The sequence below is a fragment of the Varanus komodoensis genome, unplaced genomic scaffold (genome assembly GCF_004798865.1).
Source record: "Varanus komodoensis strain SLA01 unplaced genomic scaffold, ASM479886v1 scaffold41, whole genome shotgun sequence".
NCBI classification, from domain to species: Eukaryota; Metazoa; Chordata; class Lepidosauria; order Squamata; family Varanidae; genus Varanus; species Varanus komodoensis.
In genome coordinates, this window is record NW_025335954.1 from 5773662 (window position 1) to 5793428 (window position 19767).

The following is a 19767-nucleotide window of genomic DNA, read 5'->3' on the forward strand; positions in this document are numbered from 1 at the left end:
AGCTACGACATTGTGTAATTACATTGCAGGGTGGATAGAAGCTCTACATTTGTAGGGGGCCTTGCTATTCAGATTTAACCTAAAAGGCCCGTTGCATTGTTTGTGTGTGTCTATTATGACCTTGAAGTCTGAGATGGTTTACCTCAGTGGTTCAAAAATATTTATTTATTTTTCGATTTATATCCTGCCTTTTTCCTACCAAGGGCTCAAGGCAGCTTACATCTCCTCCTCCATCTTATCCCCACAACAACCACCCTGTGAGGTAGGTTGGGCTGAGGATCTGTGACTGGCCCAAAGTCACCCAGTTGGCTCCATGGCTGAGCGGGGACTAGAACCCAGATTGTCCGAGTCCCAGTCCCATGTTCTCAACTACTACACCACACGGCTCTCCATCTGGTCATAATCTATGAATAGCCTGGAAAGCAGGGCCCTGCAGCCAAAGCAAAGCTTATTATCCCTTGTGTAGAAACCTCTACAGCTTTCTTTGTGGCCCTGCCAAGGCTGGGGTCCATTTCTATTAATGGCTCCCCAACTAGGTATGCCTGGAAGCAGTGGGCAGCAACAGTGGCACTCCTATGACCAGCCTACTCCCAAGGCAGCCCTGCTGGAGGGCAACATGGGAACTGTACGTGCCTCATTTTCAGTATCTTTCCCTCTGGGATGCCCTTGAGATGAGGGCATTGCTTGAAATTTAAATGGCACTGACTGGCGCAGCGGAGGGAGCTCCGCCAAGATGTCAGTGGTGAGTGGGGTCCCCTGGAGTTTTCGAGTTCATTGGCATCAGAAGGTGGATGACCCACAGCTCTGCTTCTCCTTTTCATCTTCATCAGGTGAGGCTGTGGGTGAGCTTGATCAGCATGTGGCTGCAGCCGTGGACGGGAGCAGGGCCAGCACACGAGCTCAGTCCAGGCAAGAGTGAGATGGTTCTGTTGACCAGCTGGGGAGTGCTCAACCTGTTCTGGATGGGGTTGCCCTCTCCCTGAGGGGCCAGGCTTGTCTCTGGGGTTTCTCCTGGAGCCACCTCTGTCACCTGAGGCTCGGGTGGCATGGAACATTGCCAGCTTCAGCTGGTGGCCTGCTGTGCCCCTCTCTGGATGAAATAACCTGGCTTCAGTAGGCTATGGTGCAGTAAGTCTCAAGTTGGGCTGCTGCAGTATACTCTCTGTGGGCCTGCCTTTGAAAATGGTTCAGAGTGTGCCCTTGTCCATTCAGTGAGTACACATGCTGAATCTCCCTGGGCGGCCCATATGTGGACTTTCAGTGTAGGACAGCAAGCTTAAGACTCCTTTCTGCTTTCCCTTCGTCCCTGAATAAATCCTGTCTTTAATTGGGAGCGGTGGTTTGTGGAAAGCACAAGGATGGTTCATGCCCTGCCACACCTCCATCTCCTAAGCCGCTAGGCTGGGCAGACAGTGCTGGTGTAGGTCCCTTCCACCAGAGGAACGGTGTTCTGGACAGGCTTCCATGCCTGCAGGAAGCTCTGCTTTTGGGCTGCCTTCCAAGCTGCATTCAGGGTCGTGAGCACCAAGTTGCACAAGCTGGCTCCTTCCCCGGAGGACTCTAGCTAGGCCAAAGGGGACAAACCAAGAAGGATAATGCACCGAACAACCCCAGAGTTCTTTAACATGCTGATCAAGCATCCTTGCGAGAGAACCTGAAGTGCAAGTTTGGACTGTGTATATGGGGAAGAAGATTCACCAGTGTTAGCTATTCTGGGTGTTGACATAATGACATAATTCAGAAGGGCTCCCAGACTGAATTTAACTCCAAGGACTTTGCAAACACACACACACACACACACACACACACACACACACACACAATCTCTCCCAGAACTCACAGAATTTGTTCCTTAATCTGCCATGGAATGGTAATGCAAATAAGATAGTATGGCTGTAGTCTGCTGCGTCTTACCTGGGAGTAAGCTCCATAGCACTCAATGGGATTTAATTCTGAGAAGGTATGTATAGGAAGGCACTACAGAGCTGCCATCCTGTACCTGCCTCCTGAGAGGAAGCTGAGCTCAATGGGATGGACTTCTGAGCAAACATAGCCCTGTGCTGTAAAGCAGCAACCCCAAGCTCCTTGCATGGAGAGTAAATGCCATTCAGCATAATGGGGCTGATGCCTGAGTAATGTCGTGCTTAGGGACATTTCTGAGTGAGCATGCCCTGCATACTGAGAGTCAGGGCAAGGTGGCATGTGAAGGCACCCAAGCAGCTGATGTGTGGGTTTGTTCTTGGGCTGTCAATGGCCACAGCAGAGCAATGGTTGCCAAGAGCACAGCTTTGGCTGTGTTGAGAGCCTTTGTGTTTGTCGTATGTTCCTTGCAATGTAATTCTTCAAAGTGCAGGAGCATCTTGGCAAAGCCAGATGTCCTCTCCAATCCTTCTTCCTTTACCTCCAGATCTCAGACACCAGCTGACCAGCTCCTCATAGTCCAAGCCAACTCACCCCTGCAGTATCCGGTCCAGGGAGTGGAAGTTCAGCCCCTGCGGACCATTCTCATCCCAGGTGAGTTCTCCTCACACACCCCAAGTTTTCAAATAGGGAGTGAGGGGAAGGCAGGACTGGGGGAATAGGATGCCATTAGGATGCCAATAGGAGGATGAAACCCCTCACAATGGCTCCCGGGCTGAGGAAACACACTAACTGTGTTGTACCTTTTTATTTCTCAGGCTTGAGTTTACAGGCTGCTGAAAGGACATCTTACCAGGTAAGAAGCCTGGGGCAAGGAGATTTGAGGGTGGGGCAAAGGTCTTGATTTGCAGAATCTTTCCAGCCTTATTTATATATTTTCTATTCCTTGTATACAGCATAATATAATGGAATCTCTAAGTGGTTCATACTGACATGTATCTGTGATACAGTATAAAAACATTGTAAATTATTTAAAAATATGACCACAGGGGGACAATAAAATAGACCATTGTCTTATACTTCATTATTTATGTGATCACTTATTTTTTTGTATACCACCCAACAGCCCAAGGTTCTCTGGGTAGTTAACAACAATTAACATTTGGAACATATAAACAAGAAAACCAAGAGCAACATATAACAATAAAAAGTAAGATAATAAACCCAATAAAACAATAGCAATAGACCCACAATAAAAATAACCACAATGCACAGCAACTGCAATCAGAGGCAATACAGAGGCACATCCAAAGGCATTATTAACATAGAAACGTAGAAACAGAGCGAGTCAGAAGGGGTCTCCTGGGCCATCTAGTCTGACCTCCGGCACCAGCCAGCTCCATTTACAACATGCCCACCTCAGAATAAAACATTTCAGCCATTAAAATACTGGGAAAATAGGAATGCTTTTACCTGGTGCTGAAAAGAATAGGAGGTTTCTGGCATACCTCTTTGGGGAGCTGGTTCCATAGTCGGGATACCACAACCGAAAAGACCCTTCTGGTAGCCTTCCTCTTTACTTTTTTAAGCAGGGCTCCCTGTGAAGGACCCCAGACGATGACCTAAGGACCTGGGTAGGTACACACAGAATGAGGTGTTCCTTCAGATAACCTAGTCCCAAGCCATTTAGGTCTTTCAGTGTTGATGTCTGCACTTTAAATCTGGCCCAGACTTCAGCTGGCAGCCAATGCATTTGAAAGTCCTCTCATGGTGTGATATTCCTATTTAACAACCTGGTTGCCTTGTTGTGAATCAGTTAAAATCTATGAGCTGTTTTCAAGGCAGCCCCATGCAGAGCGCATTGCAGTGGTCCAGACGAAAAGTCACCAGAGCATGGATCACTGTCACTAGACTCTGTCTGTCCAGATAGGGTTGTAGTTGGTGTATCAGCCTAAGCTGATCAAAGGTGCTCTGTGCCACTGAGCCCACTTGTGCCTTGAGTTCATTGAAGGCCTGTGTGGATGAAAACATTTTTTAGTTGCCTTTAGTCGTTGCTAGCAGCCCCATGTCCTTGTGAAACTGAAAGCCACTCTGGTGGGATTGGGGTAGGCCATAAACTCCCCACACAGGGCCAGGTCGACTGTGAAGCAGGGTGTGAAGGCTACTTTAGACTGGCTATTTCTAGTACCTGGTTTTGGGGTGCCAAGAGAAGGCAGCAAACTGGTTAGTCATTCCACATATTGTATTTTACATGGCAAGGGTCAAGAGGGACATTTGAGGGATGTGCAAACCATAGGCGGCTCTACCTGCCTATAGAAGAAAAGGGTGTGTGTCAGAGAGAGAGGTCCAGCCTAGCCTTGTCCCTCACACACTGCCTTTCTAGATGGTGGCCTTGGGGTTTGTGTGTTGAGGGGGGTGTGGAATGGGAAGAACAAGACATTCCAAGATGCCATCTTGTACCTACAGGCTGAAATAGTGCAGGCCAGAGGAACATGCACTGCTCAGTTCCTCTGATTCAGCATACCTAGTGGCTTTGTCTCTGGGGCAAAGGACCTGTGCGTTCTCCTTAGGAAACCTCCTGAAGCCGCCTTGTGTGTGAAGCGGTGGGAGGAACGGTTCATTTACACGCCTCAATATATTTTTCCAAATTGTGGATGTGAACTGGATATGAGCTGTTTTGGTTTTGAAGAATATGTGACTTTTCCCTTGGACCAGCTTCACTGGTTTTCAGTTGGTTTCAGTTCAATGTGTAAGGCCTGCCCGAAAGACTCTGATTGCAGGAAGTTCAGTTCAGTGGGCAAGCCTTAGAGTCCAGGCCTCTTGAATAGTTGGCCCTAGACAGACAACCCAAGTGCTATTTTACTGGAAATACATAACTGAAGTTGTGGGATTCCCTCCTCACTTGGTACACACAGCTTCAGCACTGCCACTTTTTAAGATGGTTTCAAGAACATGTTTATTCCGCATTGCTTTCCCATGACCATTTTTAAATTAATGATCCATGATCCACACTTAAAGTATTGAGCAATCGTGGGGGTTTTAAGAATGTTACTGGGGTATTTTTTTAGCCGACTGATGTTTTATAATTGAATGTTCTGTGGTTTTAATTAGCCTTGATTTTAGCACATTTATGCATTGTAGCAAGCCACTTTGTAAGGACAAGGGCTGTGAGATAATGTTATATAAAATTTACAGCGGTGCCTTATACTTTGAACGACTCTAACATCAAACAGTCCAGAATTCAAACATTAAAGTTGAGATAAAATTGCTCCAAAATTCGAACAATGCTTCTATGCAAAGTGAAAAAAATGCAGTCATCAAAAACATCACCTGTTTTGCTGTGAAATATCTCTTGTATTATGTTCATGCATTTTCAGTGTGTGTGTTTTCAGTGCTTTTTTTACTTTATTTTTTGGTTTTATATATATAACCACTAAGGTACAGCAAATGCACTAAGATAACATTACTAACATGAATTCTAATACAGTGGTGCCTTGTACTTAGAACTTAATTCATTTCAGGAGGCCATATTTGCTGTTTATCAAAATGGACATTGTTTAGGGTCTGGGAATGGATTAATTCACTTTCCATTATTTCTAATGGGAAAAATTGATTCAGACTTTGAACAATTCAGAGTTCAAATGGTCTCCTGAAACAAATTAAGTTCAAAGTACGAGGCGCCACTGCATTTATTTATTTATCTATCAGAATTGTATGCCACCCCATAGCCCAAGGGCTCTCTGGGCAGCTCACAAGAGCAGAATAAATAAATAAAGGTGTTTGACTGTTAGTTTAAGAAACATAAATGGCCTAGGACCAAGATGCTTCCAGTGCTGGCTCCTCCCATGTGTCCCTGGATGTTCACCCAGCAAAGCTATGAAGGCCGCTCCTGGGCAAACAGCCACCAACTGAGGCGTGGTGGGCAGGAATTCATGAAAGGGGGCAGCTTTGTACAATACTGCACAAGGTGGCAGAACTCCCTGCCACAAGAGATTGCTATGGCCTCCTCGTGATTCTGCTTCAGCATATTCCATTAGAGCAGGCCTTTGACCTTACTGATGCTTGGTACTGCATAGTGCACGATGCATTCACATGTGCGTGTTTTCAGTTGGGTTTGATTCCCTCCTTTCTACCCACTCTGATCTTTGCTGTACCTGATCCATTGACTAGCCTAGAAAAGGTTCTGTTCTGTTCCCAGGAAGCCAGTTGGCCAGCTGGATCCTAAAATCACATGCTGGCTGCCTCAGCTCCTGACTTTGCCATCCTTTTGCTCCCGTGGCAGGTCAGCCTGACAGCAACAATGGGCATCTTTGATGTGGCTGCAGAAGTGGAAGGGGTCAAGGTGGAAGGGGAGGGGACCATGCGCCTCACCATGCTGGGATCCCAGCTGGACAATCTCAACCGGCAAATGCAGTTTGTCACCTACACCAACACGATCTTCCATCCCAACACCGCTGATACAGGTACGTATGAGGGCAGGCATTGCAGCCTCACAGCATTTTGGATTCCAGGACATGGAACAAGAGGGCAGGGCAGAGAAATTGCCAAGAGAATTTGCACAGTGAACCAAGAGAATTTGCAGTGAGGCAGGAGAAATGAGAGAGGAGCAAAATGGGAACCATTGTGGAAAGGCAAGCGAAGGCTTTGAGGCAGGACTGTTCTTCAGAGGGGTGCAGCTGTCCCTCTTTGCAGGGCCCCCCAACAAATTTGTGGTCCAGTAGAGGAGCATAATAATAGTGTGGAACTGAGAATGTGGGGGCTAGAAGTGTGAACTGTGAGCTATCTAGACCCTGGTTCAAACTGTAAGCAGGCCAGGACCTGCCAACCTCAGTCTTGCTCTCTGCTGTGTGGAGATAGCAATTAGAAATACTGCAAAAAATCTGGCTCCCCACAAGTGACTAGGACCACACTCATAGCCTGGTGCAGGGATGGCAGAGGCACTCCACCTCTCCAGCAGAACCTCCATTTCCACTGCAGTGAACCTGAGGCCACAAATCCCAGCAAAAAAGTGATTTCCACTGGGAGGAAGGCCGTCCACCACCACCTCCCTCCTTCACACTCCTGGTAATTTGTGGGCCCTTGGAAAAACCAGTGGGGGGACTTGGTGACAGATGCCTCAAGTGCCCAGTAGCATTGTTTACCTGCTAGCATGGAGCATGCACAAACCATCTCTATCATTTGCATGCATGTGCTAGCGTGGAACGTGTGCAAACATTGTTATCTTTTGCACCTGCTTGCATGGAGCAAATGCAAAAGACTGAGCACTTGGAAAATAAGAACAAGGGTTTTGGCATACCCTGAAATGCAATAATTGGCCTACTTTGCATTTATGGGAGTAATAATAGCCAGCCTCAGAGGGTTATGGCACAAGTGGTGCCCTGAACTGAAACAATTATACGTACTTCTGAAAATTGGTTCCCTCCAGATGTGTTGGACAACTACTCCCATCATGCTGGATGAGGATGTTGGGAGGCATGGTCTGTCATGGCCTTCAATGACTGGGAGACACTCTCAAATACAACTATACTTTCTGTAGGAAAAGGGAACACTACAGTGGAGAGATCACCTCCTTTGAAGTGAGAATTCCACCTGATTACAGAAAGTTTGGCAATATATAGGCTATGTGGATGCATAAGCTTTGCGTGTTTGCACACACCCATTAAGCTTCACTAGGTCACCTTGCAGTATGGTGGTTTTCAGCAGACTAGACATCTCAGACTGCCTTCAGACCACTTCCATAGGATATGGTTGTGATTTTGGCTGGGAACTTTGTTCTCTCAATTCTTCTATTTAGACCAATTACTTCACAAGATTTCCATTGTTTTCGTCCACATTCCTTGGGGTTTTTTTTTCTTTACTGAGGGAACTAGTGTGTTGGCTGCCACTTCTGGACAATATCTAATTGCCTCTTGAGCTTTTGTGACTAATTATGGTACATGTCAACTTACAACTAAATCCAATCCTAACAAATGTATTTATTTATTATCTCATTCTACTTCTGTGTCACCCCATAACCCGAAGCTTCTCAGGGTGACTTACAAATGGTGAATTTGCAGGGATGCTTGGACTCATAAGAAATTCAAAAGACAAGGTTGATTTTTCTCCTGCTTGTAATTTCACTTTCCTCATATTAATGGCGAAATATGTTGCTCCTAAGTCCTTTGAAAGTTTAAGTCTGATCATAGCCTTGTTGCAGGCTCGGGGCATTTCAGCTTGCCTTAAGGCCTAGTCTTGGTCTGGTCAGTGACGTATACACAGCCATTCACCATTCATGTAGGTCAGTCGACCTCCCAGAACAAAACTGTTCCCTTTTTGACTGTGCCTGCCAAATGCACTGCCTGCCTTCAGAATCCCAGACAAGCTCCCAAACCACTGTGGTTTTCAATTACTTGGAGACAATCTCAGGTACAACACAACTGCACTTAGAAGAAGGGAATGCTGCAGCAGGGGCAGCACCTACTTTGAGGTGGGAACTCTGGCTAGTTACAGAAGTGTGGACAATATATAGGTCACATGAATGCATAAGCTGTGCATGCATGCACGCACAAACACATTTAGCTTCCACTAGGGCACCCTGCACTGTGGCTGTCTCCTGCACACTAGACATCTGCAGCTGCCTTCCGACCACTTCTATAGGATGTGGCTGTGATTTTGCCTGGGTGTTCATTTTGTTTTCTCAGTTCCTCTCCTCTGACCTTCTGCAGTTCTAAGATGGCATCTTCTGTGCCAAGAAAAGGACCAGGCTGTGACAGGTCTCTCCCGCATGGGGAAGACTGCCATGGACCACTGCCAAGAGTACCTTAAGGTCTTCCTGTGCGAGTGAGCCATTTGCCAGCTGGGATCTGTGCTGGCTGCTTTTTCAGGGGCTCATGGGTTCGTTGGTTTGTTTGCTGCTGACGTGCCACTGGAACTGAGGACATGCAGTACAATGTTGACAGAAAACGTGGAGGCCCTTGCAGGGTAAACACTGAAGATCAGGAAAAACAGGCCCAGAGTCAGCGACGTGGTGCTGACGGCAGTGCTCACAAGCGCCTGTTCTAAGAAATATGGCCTATTTTCTGTAGGAAGTCCCATTTAATCACTGGGACTTGCTTCTGAGGTAGCCTGATGGAAATGACATGTCTACACCGTCTCTCATAGCCATGTTCATAAACATGTTCTTCATAAAAATGTTCGCAGGATTGGCCAAAACTGACACAATGTTTACAGAACCTTGTTAGAGGGCCCTCCTAGACCTTTGGGAACTAGCCAAGCTCCTCTTAGCTGGAATCTTGGCTGTGGGTATGGATTGGCAAGGATATCTATTTATATGGGCAGGGATCCCTTTTTAAAGGGTCAGAACCGCTTAGGATTCCAGCTTCACAGAAATGACCTGTGCAAAAGACAAAGGCAGGGGTGAGGGGTGTTCCAGACAAGATGCCTAGAAGAGTAAGTGGACTCTTTGGAACAGCCTTGTGCAACTGGGTGCCTTATAGAGGCATTGGACTACCCCTCCCAACACCACAACCTGCTTGCTGGGGATGATAGGAGCTGTAGCCCGTCATGCCTGAAGCACATTGCTTTGGGCAGATCTGGTTGGCAAACATGGGGGTTTACTTAAATGACAGTCTCACAAAGAGCAGAGAAATATGAATTGTATTAGTTTGAAACTGACATATTTAAGGGTCTGATGAATTTTTATGGGGTGTGTCATTTACGGCAAAGGGAGGGGGTGTTGTGTGTGTGCGTGTTTTGTGTGTGTGTGTGTAGAGGTCATTTCCCTAAAAGAGCATGACTTGCTTTAAAAAAAAATCCCAAAGCACAATCTGACCTCACTGATTCGGTGAAGCACTCACCAAGAGAGGACTCTCCCCTTGTAGAGTGTCTTCGTTCACTTTAAAGAGAGCTACAGTCCAGTGCATTCCTATTGCAGTATTGCCAGATGCTCTGCCAAGAGCGTGGGGATGGTCATGCTGAGCCTCCATGCTGTGATTTCCTCCTCTGAAGAAGCTGAAGCTGCATCCAAGAAGACTATCTGTCCTATGGTGTTGCCTCCTCTCTGCAAAATACAGAGGGGTGGGAAGGGTGCCTGCTGCAGATGGCCTTTCTTAAAAGTGGCAATTGCCCCTGGGCAGTCCTTTTTGCTCCCTGCTTGCATTCCCACCTGCCCACTCCAAAATCAAGAAAAAAGGGATGGAGTATTTTGCTAAAGAGGGCCTATCATTTGACTGGGCCATACTCTGATTAAGCTAATATTTGTTTGTTTATTAGATTTATATTCCATAGAATATAAATTCCATCTATATTCCGTATATTCTGTTTTTCATAGAAAAAACTCGGCTTACTTAATTCCCCTCCTCCTGCCCTCAGTCTTATTCCCACAAGAACCTTGTGAGGTAGGATGGGCTGAGAGCCTGACTGGCCCAAAGTCACTCGGTAAGCTCCATGCCTGAGTGAGGACTAGAACCCAGATCACCCAAGTCCCAGTCCCACACTCTTAACCACTGCACCACACTGGCTTTCATGGCAGAAAAGAGGGGCAGAGGGGATATTCTCACCCAAGGTCACTTCCAGCACAGTCCTCTGTATAGGACTGTTGCATGAAGAATGTAAGAAGACCCTGCTGGAGCCAACCAAAGGCTTCCTGGGGTAGCATTCTGTTTGCACAGTGACCATCCAGATGCCAGGAGATGAAGCCTGCAACCAGGACCTAAACATAATATCACCTCCCACTTGTCTTCCCCAGCAGCTGGTATGTAGAGACAACCTCCCTCTGATCCTCAAGCCATTATGACTAGTTCATATTTGAATGTAGGCACTCCAACAGTGGCTGTTTTATTCTCAAATCCTCTCCAAATAACTGCTGACACAGGATTTGCCTTTCTCACAACAGCCATGCACCGGATCAACATTTCTATGGAATTGACAAGCATAGCCCCAAGTACCCTTTCCTGATCTGTCCCCTCCAGCTCAGACCCTCGTAATGGGTCTGCATGGCTGATCAACCTGCAGCCCAACAACATCTAGAAGGCCACAAGCTGCTCAGCCCTGCCTGAATGTAGTAATACTTGGGATTTATTGCAGCACCTGTCAAGTCTTCAAAGCACATCATGTGCTTCTTTTCTGTAAAATGTCCATCTGCTTGTAAGGTAGCATAGTACTATCCATCTCCATATTGCAGATGAAGGGTAGGTGCTGAGGATGGTGGTCTGCATAAGCCAACTAGTACATTCATGGCTCAGGTAAGATTTTGGAGGTGGCTTCCCAGCCCAACTCAGAGCCATGACAGTACACCTGCTCTGTTAAATGTAATCCTCTGTATGAGGAATAACTTTCTGGCCACCAGTTATTTATGAAAGGTAGAGAAAATGTCAATTCCCGTGAAGCTGATGACCTGATGAAGGAAACAAATGCTGCCCCAGACTGGTTTTCTGCCTCTTCCTCTGTTTTCCAGTGCAGTTTTCTACCGATGAGCATCAGGCATCTTTCCTCATTCGCATCCGCCATGCACCCACCCCCAGGCTCTACAACCCGGGATCCTCCAGTGGAGGGACCAATGGAGGTGAGTCAAAAGTTGATGACTGTGGATCGTTAGTGGATGGATTGCTTATGGGGGAAAGCATTTTAAAGACAAATCAGCTTCAGAAGGTGCCTGAGGTTTCCAGGCTCAGCCTTGGAAGACCGGAAAAAAGATTTCCCCTGTCTAGGGTATCTATTCCCCCACCCCACAGCTTAAGGAGCTGTCTACTTCACTGCAATTCTTAAAATTGTTCATGTCCTTATACTCTACTTGTTCCAAAGTAGAGCTCTGGCTTTCCAAGCAGGCGCCAGGGAAGAGCCCAGAGCAGGCTCAGATCACGCCTGGTACAGATGCACTTTTTAATTTACAGCACCACTTGAAATGTGTTATGAGCAACTTCTTAACATCAGTAAGTTGCACAAATGGCCCAGTTTGGTCCAAACTGCTGTAAAGCCGCATAGTTTGTAAGTACTTAGTTACTTGGATTCATTAATGGTTATAAATGTGCAAATCACAGCCTGTCCTAGAGATAGAAGTCTGCAAGCTGACTTGACTTGCAAGTCAGCACCAGCACAGGACTCATGAATCAGAACCCCGGGGCTGGTCACTCACAGTCAGATTTTCACCCCTCTGTCAGATTCCTTATGCATCCTTAATGGTGCTTAACAGGGTGCCATTTCAAGCTAACTTGTACTCTCTAGTGGCCAATTTGAACACTGCACCTTGGTGAGCTGTGATGATGCCCTGCAGGTGACACTCCAGCAGACCCAGGCCCTGAAGGAGTATAGGATGAAAATCAAATAAATACATAACATTTGCCCCAGGGCCAGGGTGGCTTCCCTAGTGCCTTTGCCTGTATTGTTTTGGCAGCAAGCAAAGCCCTTCTTCCATGATAATCACCCTGAAAATATGGTTGAAGTGCCAAATAAACATCCTATAAATTACATATGCAAATAGGTGCTGTAAATATTGCTCTTTAAGTGCTGATTTTTAGCCCCATGGAGAGCACCCGTTTTTGGCCACCTTTGCCTTGTCCTAGCTTTCAGAGGCCTTGTTGTAGGAACTCAGAGAAGTAGTGTTGGAAGGGGCCAAGAAGGCCATTGGGTCAGTGCAGGACTCCAAGTTAAAGCATCTCTCCCTGATGGCTGTCCAGCTGCATCTTGAGAGCCTCCCATGACCTCCTTAGGTAGGATCGACTTCCCGGTCAACATTGCCTGTTTGTTTTCCCCAGCAGACTACAACATCAGTGCCATGGTCACCATAGCGACCAAGACCTTCCTGCGCTACGACAAGCTGCGTGTGCTGATTGACAGCATCCGCAAGTTCTACCCCACCGTGACCATCATCATCGCTGATGACAGCCAAGCCACGGAACAGGTGCAGGGACCCCACATTGAGCAGTACTTCATGCCCTTCGGCAAGGTGCGGAGATTCGCCGTTGGAATGCCTGATGGTTTCCTGAGTGCTGCACAGGGCTCCATGGGATGCGTCCTCTGAAGGCCTGAGGGGAACATGTTCTTGGGGACCAAGGCCCTGAAATGGGCCAAGGAAAGGACCTCACAGACACCTGTTAAGCTGGGGCAACACCGTTGCTTCCTTGTGCGTGGGGATAGCTTGTTTCTCTGAACCAAAATTCATGAGAAGGGATGAGTAGGAATCCTTTCATGTCCCTCTGGTGACTCCTCCTTGTACTTTACCTCAGACAATATTCTTAGTCAGGATTTCCCTCTCTTTTCAATGCATTCTTGTGCATGATTCTAGTCCACTGTAGTGGTTGCGAACAGAGAAGCGTTACAGCTTAGTCAGCACAGATGGATCTAGCGTAGAGTTGAAAGGTGCTGTCTTGTATTCATGGGACAAATGGCTGGGCTGGAGCAGTCCTGGAAGAAGGCTGGACTATCAAGGCCCCTCCTGGGAGCCCATGAGCCAAGTCTGGGGACCCAGAGGAAACTACTTGGCACCCTAATTGCAAGCACAGAGACGAAACAGAGCTGCTGATCAGCAAGCAGAGTTTTCATGGGTGGGACGGGGGGCAATAACTGGATCCAGGGGGTGCAGTAAAGAGGTACACAGCGACTGAGCTGATGTTAAAGTGGTCCAGTAAGGTGGGCAAGTGGCAATGCCTGGTTTCGTGGCAAGGGGACTGACACGGGTGATGACCATGAATGGTATTCAGAGGCCTGCTCCTCGCTTTTCTAGGGCTGGTTTGCTGGCAGGAACCTTGCAATCTCCCAGGTGACCACCAAATATGTCCTGTGGGTGGATGATGATTTCATCTTCACACCCCGTACCAAAGTGGAAAAGCTGGTAGAAGTCCTTGAGAAGACTAGCCTAGACCTGGTGAGTCCTTTGCCTGCTGTTGCTTTTATCTCATGTCTCTGGAATATTACCCCATCTGAAGAAATAGGCATACATTTCTCTAAACAAACCTTTTGAGAGGGCCTTGCTTTAATATCCCTCATCAGGAGGTTGGGAGAGATTTCTGTAATGGGCCTTCACAATGTGAAGATGACAACCTTGGCAGCTGAAGACACTCTGGATACCCCTCAGGCTAGAATAAATGGTCTACACAGACCAAACTTGGAGGCAAGTCAGGAGAGGTGTGGATAATGGAAGCTAACATGAGTTGGTTCTTAGATCCATCACTGCAGTTTCTAGTTTCCATGCAGTTCAGAAATGAAGATTCATGCCTGCTTATGGAAGCTCATGAGTAAAAAACAAAATCCAAAATTGAGTGTGTTTATACTCATGCATAGACCCTTGAGTTTAAAAAATCCAAAATCTAGGCAGGGTAGTGACAGCAAATCCTCCACAATAAGGTGATTATTAAGACCAACTAGAATGGGATGGCAATCTGAAGAATTCTGCCTCCCTTAGAAGATTTGTGTTGTGAGATGCTAAAAACAAGCAAGAGGAATGCTCATCATTTTTCATGTCTCTGGAAAACAGCAGGGCATTTGACTAACTGCAGCTAGGAGAAAGAATGCTGGACTGGAGGGTCCTTTGGTCTGCTCCCAGCAGAGTAAAGCAAGGCCTATGCCCTTGCTGCAAAGTAGCAGCTTGCAACAGCATGTCTGGCCCAAAGCTCCCTCCAGGATCCAGCAGGGATCACATCCTTCAGTTCTGATCCAGGTTTCATCTGCTTCAGTATGATGTTATGGAATGAAGAGCAAGAGACCTGTTTTCATCTCCCCTGGACTGATGGATGGGAGCATCCCAAGCTCACTCTGCTCCATTCCCTGCATCCTCTCTTGTCCCTGGCAGGTGGGTGGAGCAGTGCGGGAAATCACTGGCTACACCAACACGTACCGGCAGCGGATCAGCGTGCAGCCTGGGGGTGAAGACGGAGACTGCCTGCGCATTCACCAGGGCTACCACCACATCATCGAGGGCTTCCCAGACTGTGTGGTGACCGATGGTGTGATCAATTTCTTCTTGGCACGTACAGAGAAGGTGCTGCAGGTTGGCTTTGACCCTCGTCTCAACCGGGTCGCCCACCTTGGTGAGTGGCACTCAGCCTGTATGTGGAACCCTCCAGGCCCAATTTTTGCTTAACTGTAGGGGTGGCATTTACACCTTCTGTAGAAGGTAGCCAAAAATAATCCTATGAAATGTATTGTACTGAATTTATAAATCACTAATATGTCTGCATAATCAGGCCTGAATGCACCTCAGAGTTAGTAAGCTTTGTACTAACCCTGGTGGAATTCCAGCAATCGCAGTGGAATTCGTAGGTATAAATATACATAGATGTAAACATTTGGTGATTTTTGGGGCATGTAAATCAGGAAGGTTTTCAGCTACAGAGAGTAACACACTCAAAAAAGAAGTGTATCCAAAAGCTAACAGTTTGCCTTTTCAACAGCAGACCTCCACAGCTTTAATGCCACATTGGACCTTCCAGTTTCCATCCTTTTTTCCAGAATAGTCCCATAATTCAGTTTGGTTCAAATTGCCAGAAGGGATCTTTTTCTTCTGCACCCCAACTCTATGCTAATGTTTCACTGGTCCTCACAGATGTGCTCCCAGGCTGTAGGCCTTTTGCTGTGGGGCTGCTCGCATGTAACCCTGAGTTCCCATGGGCTAATTTCCTGCAGGGCTTAGAGGCAGGTGCCTGCTGCCATTCTGAGTATGCAAGCAGTGGCAGGCTTGTCCTCTTATGCAAGCCCAGTACTGTGGGTTTTTTGAGGAGACAGCCACCCTTCAGATAACCCATTGCTTATTTTTCTCATTGTTCTTATTACATTGGATTTATATTTCATGTTTTTTCTCACAACATCAACAATCCTGTGAGGTAGGTTGGGCTGAGAGTGAATGACTGGCCCAAAGTCACCAGTGAGTGTCATGGCCAAGAGGGGACAAGAACCAGGAACTCCCAGGTCCCCAGTCCAACACTCTAACTACCACACCACAATGGATTTTGTAGTTATTTGAAGGTTGTCTACCCCCTCAAACCACACACAATGCTAGTTCTCACGATATGGTAAGGAGGAGTACCTGCAGATACCTAGCATGACACAATAGCCTCCACAACTAAATTAAGCCACAGTGGGCTGTTGTGTTGTGCAAACTGGGTCCTTCTGTGTGTGTGCAAGAGGGGTGGGGTGGGGGAGAGAGAACTTCCACTTGTGACTCCCCTTCCTTACCAGCAGGCAACCCTCAGAGACATAGCTGGAGAAGATGGGAAATGTAGTTGTAAGAATGATGAGTGGTCTGTTCAAGATCCCTTGTGGTGATTTAGTCACAGAAGTTGCTTGAGACACAACAGTGAATACCAAGCATGTCTGAATGAAGGTGTGGGACTCTTGCCTCGTTTTTATTCATGTTTTTAGTACCTGTTTTCTCAGGTTGATGTACAATGATACACAAGTAAAATCCAAAACATACAAAGTTTTCTTTCTTTTAAACCTAGAATTCTTCATTGATGGGCTGGGACTTCTGCATGTGGGTTCTTGCTCCAATGTGATAGTGGACCATGCCTCCAAGATCAGGCTGCCGTGGCGAAAGACTGAGAGCGAAAAGCAGTATGCCAAATTCCGCTATCCCAACTCTACCGACAACAGCCTCATCCTCAAGCAAAGCCTCTACTACTTCAAGAACCATCTCAAATGTATGGCTGTCAACTAGGCTTCAGTGTGAGGGTGCTTAGCCCTGCTCCAGCAGCTAGCTAAGTACTTGGGCAGTTAGACCCAGCAGTCTCAGGCAACCTGCTTGGGCCGCTAGCCACAGCCTTGGGCAAATGGTCTTGCCTGTCAATTAGCCAAACCCCCAGAACTCAGGGAGGCCTTGGCATGCTCAGGCCTGAAGAGCGATTTAAGAAATGAGTTAACCAGTCCGCTTTTCTTTTCTGGGATGCTGGAGAGACTGTGCCACTGCTTGTTCTGTGCCAGCAAAGGTGAGACCTGCCCTTGCATTTGTTTTGCCCCCTTTGCATCCAAACCGGATGGAGAGCGATAGTGGTGAGCTGTGCTCTGAAGCCCTAGAAGTAGAGGTCTGGTTTTTCTTTTCCCAGTTGGAAGCAACCTGCTTCCTCAGCCAATTCTGGGCTCCCTGCAGTTTCCACCTCCCCCTGCCGTACACGTCCACATGCACACGCATTTATCAACAAGCTGCCAATCGTATCTTACTGTTCTCAGCATCTGTTTAATCCAAATGAAGGAACATGATGCAAGGGAGACAACGCCTAAACTTTGCAGCTTTCTCTAGTGCCACAATATTTTGTGCCATGTCTTTGCATGTGTGCCCCCAGAACCATCCCCAGTGTCTCCCCGACCACACGCACACACACACCAGCTGGTGCCATCCCGGTAGTGCCAAATACTACAGTGATGGAAAGCTGCCACAAGGGGGAAGCCTTAAGGCGTGCACTGCAGCAACGCAAGAGGCAAGCAAGACAGGACTCCCTCCAAATACAAGGCAGTTCCAGCTTTGGCCTCCCTTCTGCAGCAGAAGTGGCGTGTATGACCATCATCAGCTTCTCGTGTAAAGTGGCAAATTATTTAGATGCAGGAATGGAAAGCCTGTCTATGCCAGGCTGCATTTTTAAAACTATTTTATTTTAAACACTGTTTTGCCAGGGCTTTTCCTGTGTCACAAAACACTTTTTCCAGATCTCAGTCATGCAACCGTTTGCATTTACTGCTTTTTGTTAAAGGGAATCATTGTTTGTATTGTTGGGTTTGGTTTTTCCTACATGTTTTGTTACAATGCATGGGGTCAGTCCATGGGGTAAGCAGCAGCAGAGGCTGCAGCCAGTCAGGCCACCTATATCCTGCTCCTCCCATCCCGTCTCCCTCCCTCTCTCTCCCAGGAGCCCAGCAAGAAACTCCCTCCCAGTCCAGCAACCAGTGTGGGAGGTGGGAGTTTTGGGATGTTGGTAACCACAGGGCCAACCTATCAGGACTCTGGACGCAGAAACAATCATAGCACTGAAAGTGACTCAAGGACGGGATGGATGTGGTGGGTTGAAAGCCCTGCATGGCTAGGACAGTACTGATACCACTGACCTAAGAGAGACGCAAGTGTATTTGTTGTGTGCTAGCACACCCCTAAAAATGGAATATGTGCTCATCCCTGGGCAGGTCAACAGAAAGGGGAATATGTGTTGCCTTCTTGAGAGCAACTTTGTGGTTTTCCATCCCCACCTACAGGTGAATAGGGACCCAGCTGATGAAGAATTGTGTTCTGCTACACCCAGATCCTTAGCTTTTCCTTCTGCCATTATAGACTGATGCTCTTGCTTTCCTAAGATGGTTTCTTATTTCAGGAAGATTAGTTCTATTTACTGAATCACTAGCTCAGCATCTTAAAAATGGAGAATGGCTTGGAAATTGGGCACCTGAAATAAGATATTGGTTGCAATCCAGCAAAAGTGGCCATGACTAAGGCTGTGATCCTGTGCGCACTTGCCTGAAGTAAGCCCACTGAGCTCAGTACAGTGGGGCACTGCATCTTTCCCTGTCCTCCCCATGCAAAAGGGAAAAATAGTGCATGTACTAAAGCTATTATGTAAGGTAGATGGGTACAGCTTGGCATGCCAATTTTACTGTGTGAAGGCGGTATGTTCATTTATTTCTGTATGTATTTTTCCCAGTAGGTAGTGGGGAGCCTTTAGTTCAGGCAAAGTGATACAGCGTAATAGCCTGAGAGAGAGGCACCACTCCTGGACAAAACTGACACGGGGAAACCTCTCCATTCCTCCCCCAATTCTCTCTCAAACATTTCCAGATTGCTACTTGTTGACGTTCAGATTTGGAATATCGCTGGAAGTCTCTGAGCCTGCTCTAGCACATAAATACTGAAAGCGGTAGCAGTTCACATCACACTGAAGTCCACCATCCTGGTGTTAATGTGTAGGATGGCAAAATAAATTGTATTCTGTGCCGAGGGAAGCTACCTGTTTTTCTCACAATGGTCCCGCAGGGTTGCCCACTGCCCGACTGCCATAGAGAGGGAAGGGCAATGTGTGTATCAGTCTTTCAGGCTGATTGCCACAAAGCAAGGCCTTCAGTGATTTGGTGGGGAAGTCCTTTTTCTCCAGAGCAGTATAAGAAAACAGTGAGGAATATACATCTCTCCTTACAGCAGTTTTCATCAGAAGCTGTGTTGTGTACAACAGCAGTGGACAGACATGCACTCTTGCCCTAATACTGCTGCAGACATCTTGGGATGCAGGAACCCTCCTCAGGTATTACAAAAAGTGGCAAAACTCACTATGCAAGTAGGAGCTCTGCCCCCAACATTACATCATAACAGAGTGCCCTGCCAAGGAAGCCCTTTCACATGGCTTCTAATCCAGGTTGCTGCAGGCACAGGCACCGGAGGTGTGGACACTTAATGGGAGGAACTTCACTAGGATGTGAGCAGGGAGTGGGGGGGGGGGCAGGCTAGTGTGGTTCTGTTCGTGTGAGTTTCACCATGTTTCATTCATTGTTCCTGAAGAGGGCTACAGCCTCTTTCGACTTACCTTGGTCCCTCTTGCATCCAGCTTGGACAAGCCACAGAATAAAATTGGCCACCTTTCGTTTCACACTTCCCAGCCCTTCGTGAACACAGAGTCTCAAGCCCTCCTCAGCCCTGTGGGCTGAAACCCTGTCTATCCCTTTCCTCTTGGTCTCAGTGACTTTTCCTGTGATTACTTCAAGAAGATGTTTTGTTTGGTTTTCTGTAAAGGAAGCAATTTGCAGAAGGGAATAAAGGATTTTCTAATTCTTTCTTTCTTTCTTTCTTTCTTTCTTTCTTTCTTTCTTTCTTTCTTTCTTTCTTTCTTTGGTTTGGCCCATTGCACATGAATAATTTCTGAGGTTTCAGAAGAAAGGAAGCTGGGACAGGAGAGTGCAAAATAAACCCTCCCTCTGCTAGGGTAGCAGCAGACTAATTCAGACTACAACTGGCCATGCAGGTCGTAG

General features: G+C 47.1%; 1 protein-coding gene across 3 annotated transcripts in view; it reads left to right on the top strand.

The window, feature by feature from the left end:
- The window catches only part of B4GALNT1 (beta-1,4-N-acetyl-galactosaminyltransferase 1), a 51446-nt gene extending 31874 nt beyond the window's left edge, over positions 1-19572 (top strand). For 2 of the 3 annotated variants that reach the window (XM_044443270.1, XM_044443272.1), the window contains 8 exons: positions 2408-2514; positions 2679-2716; positions 6143-6323; positions 11294-11401; positions 12591-12781; positions 13559-13699; positions 14624-14861; positions 16272-19572. In XM_044443270.1, coding sequence (XP_044299205.1) covers positions 2408-2514; positions 2679-2716; positions 6143-6323; positions 11294-11401; positions 12591-12781; positions 13559-13699; positions 14624-14861; positions 16272-16486 — 1219 coding nt within the window. In that variant the 3' untranslated portion in view covers positions 16487-19572. The remainder of the gene's footprint in view (positions 1-2407; positions 2515-2678; positions 2717-6142; positions 6324-11293; positions 11402-12590; positions 12782-13558; positions 13700-14623; positions 14862-16271) is intronic. The other variant, XM_044443271.1, reaches the window with a different exon arrangement.
- Positions 19573-19767: the final 195 nt, after the last annotated feature.